The sequence below is a fragment of the Sinocyclocheilus rhinocerous genome, unplaced genomic scaffold (assembly GCF_001515625.1).
Source record: "Sinocyclocheilus rhinocerous isolate Xijiao unplaced genomic scaffold, SAMN03320098_v1.1 scaffold370, whole genome shotgun sequence".
In the NCBI taxonomy this organism is placed as follows: domain Eukaryota; kingdom Metazoa; phylum Chordata; class Actinopteri; order Cypriniformes; family Cyprinidae; genus Sinocyclocheilus; species Sinocyclocheilus rhinocerous.
Window position 1 is genome coordinate 501,553 of NW_015670897.1, and position 1,595 is coordinate 503,147.

The window sequence follows — 1,595 nt, forward strand, 5'->3', positions numbered from 1 at the left end:
CAGTGCGGTAGCTGATATATGCTGATTTTCAAGTTAGTTCATTACCTAAAAACACCCCTTTACTATGGTAAAATCACTCTGTACAGGCATTGAGTGATTTATTTCATTATTTGCATTAGAAGTTGTTCATCACAGGGAGGAGACTGCACATTTCTGACATTTTGGTCAAATTTATGTTGATTTCACAAGTTCCTGAATTATTTATTGCACCTTTGGTGTTTTTGTAATCATATTTATTGGGTTTTTCAGTGGAGAAGCTGAAACCATTAACTAGAGACCAGCATCTTGGCTGATATATGTTTGTTTACCACGATTAAAGTGTTTTCCACTTGGTTCAGTACCTAAAACACTCCTTTACTTCCTAAAACCAGCGCCTTGAGAGGTTTAATGATGTTATTTTGCTATATTTTCCTACAAACCTGTATTTTAATTTTTAAATTGCACTAAATTGCCGTTTTTATCAGAAAAAAATCCACGTTTTTCCACAAAACATGCAGCCCTGATAGATAGTACCTGACAGTCCTGTTACTGTAACTAAAAGTAACAATTTAAGTGAAAGACTTAACAATTAAGTCCCCAATCTGGTGTAGCAAAGCAGGGATTGTTTCAGAGCAATTCAAATGATCCCAAATGCTGGAGGCTGAACTACCTGTCCGTCTGGCTTCTGGACGTCCTGGCAGCAGGCGAGTCTCGTTAGACGCAGAGTCTCTCACGTTTGGCAGGAGATTTGAGCAGGACCTGAGCTGTAGTCTGGTTTCATTAGAGGAGAAAGAGAGAGCGGCAGATGCTGCTACTGAGGTCCTGTCAAAGACGGTTTCTCTCTCAGATGAGGTTTATGAAGAACGTTTATACCTGGATGGAGAATTTAGCTGCACGCTATTGCTGCTGCGTTCGGTGTGTCCTGCTGCGTTGCAGTCTTATGCATGTTAATACAGTATGTATGAATTCACAGAGCTGAGAGTACTGTTGCTAAATGACTTGCGCAGCCCTGCATTGTGGATGAAGATGGAATCTTTTCTCCGGGTGTTTGTGGTGTTTGTGGTGTCTGTCTCTTTGGCTCTAAATATGATCATGCATATCGGCTCTAGAGCGATTGCATCCCAGTTGCACTCAGCAGACGTCTGGTTTGGCATCTGTACAGTCAGATTTAGCAGTAGGATGAGCGGCTGGCTTGTATTTCATCTGATGCAATAGTAACACCCAATTGACACCAACAAAAGCGGTGTGTTGTGTTTTATTGTGATTCAATAAAAGCAGATTAACTTGTGCTGTGAAGCTGTGTGTATATTGCAAAGGCATCAATGTAGAGTGAAGTTGAAGCTGGAGCACTGTAGTTGTGATGCTTTGTGACAACAAACTCGAATTGTCCTTTAACTCAGAAGTGGTTTAGTGGTCAGTTTAAAATACAACCAACATCCTTCAATATATAATGCATATTCTATGTTTTCAGATCAATTTTAGTGATTTTGAGTAGATAGTGTGTATTTGCATGATTTAAATTCAACATTTTGTGTACATATTGTATTTGTATTTACTATAATTAAACTGTATTTTACTCTACAGTTCAAAGATTTGGGGTCGGTTTAAATGTTTTT

At 38.9% G+C, this 1,595-nt stretch overlaps 1 protein-coding gene across 1 annotated transcript in view; it reads left to right on the plus strand.

Annotated features, from left to right (window-relative positions):
* Positions 1–630: 630 nt before the first annotated feature.
* Positions 631–1,595, plus strand: part of LOC107734346 (peripheral-type benzodiazepine receptor-associated protein 1-like) — a 64,810-nt gene continuing 63,845 nt past the window's right edge. The window contains exon 1 of the mRNA XM_016546280.1: positions 631–894. Within this exon, the coding sequence (XP_016401766.1) occupies positions 631–894 (264 nt within the window). The remainder of the gene's footprint in view (positions 895–1,595) is intronic.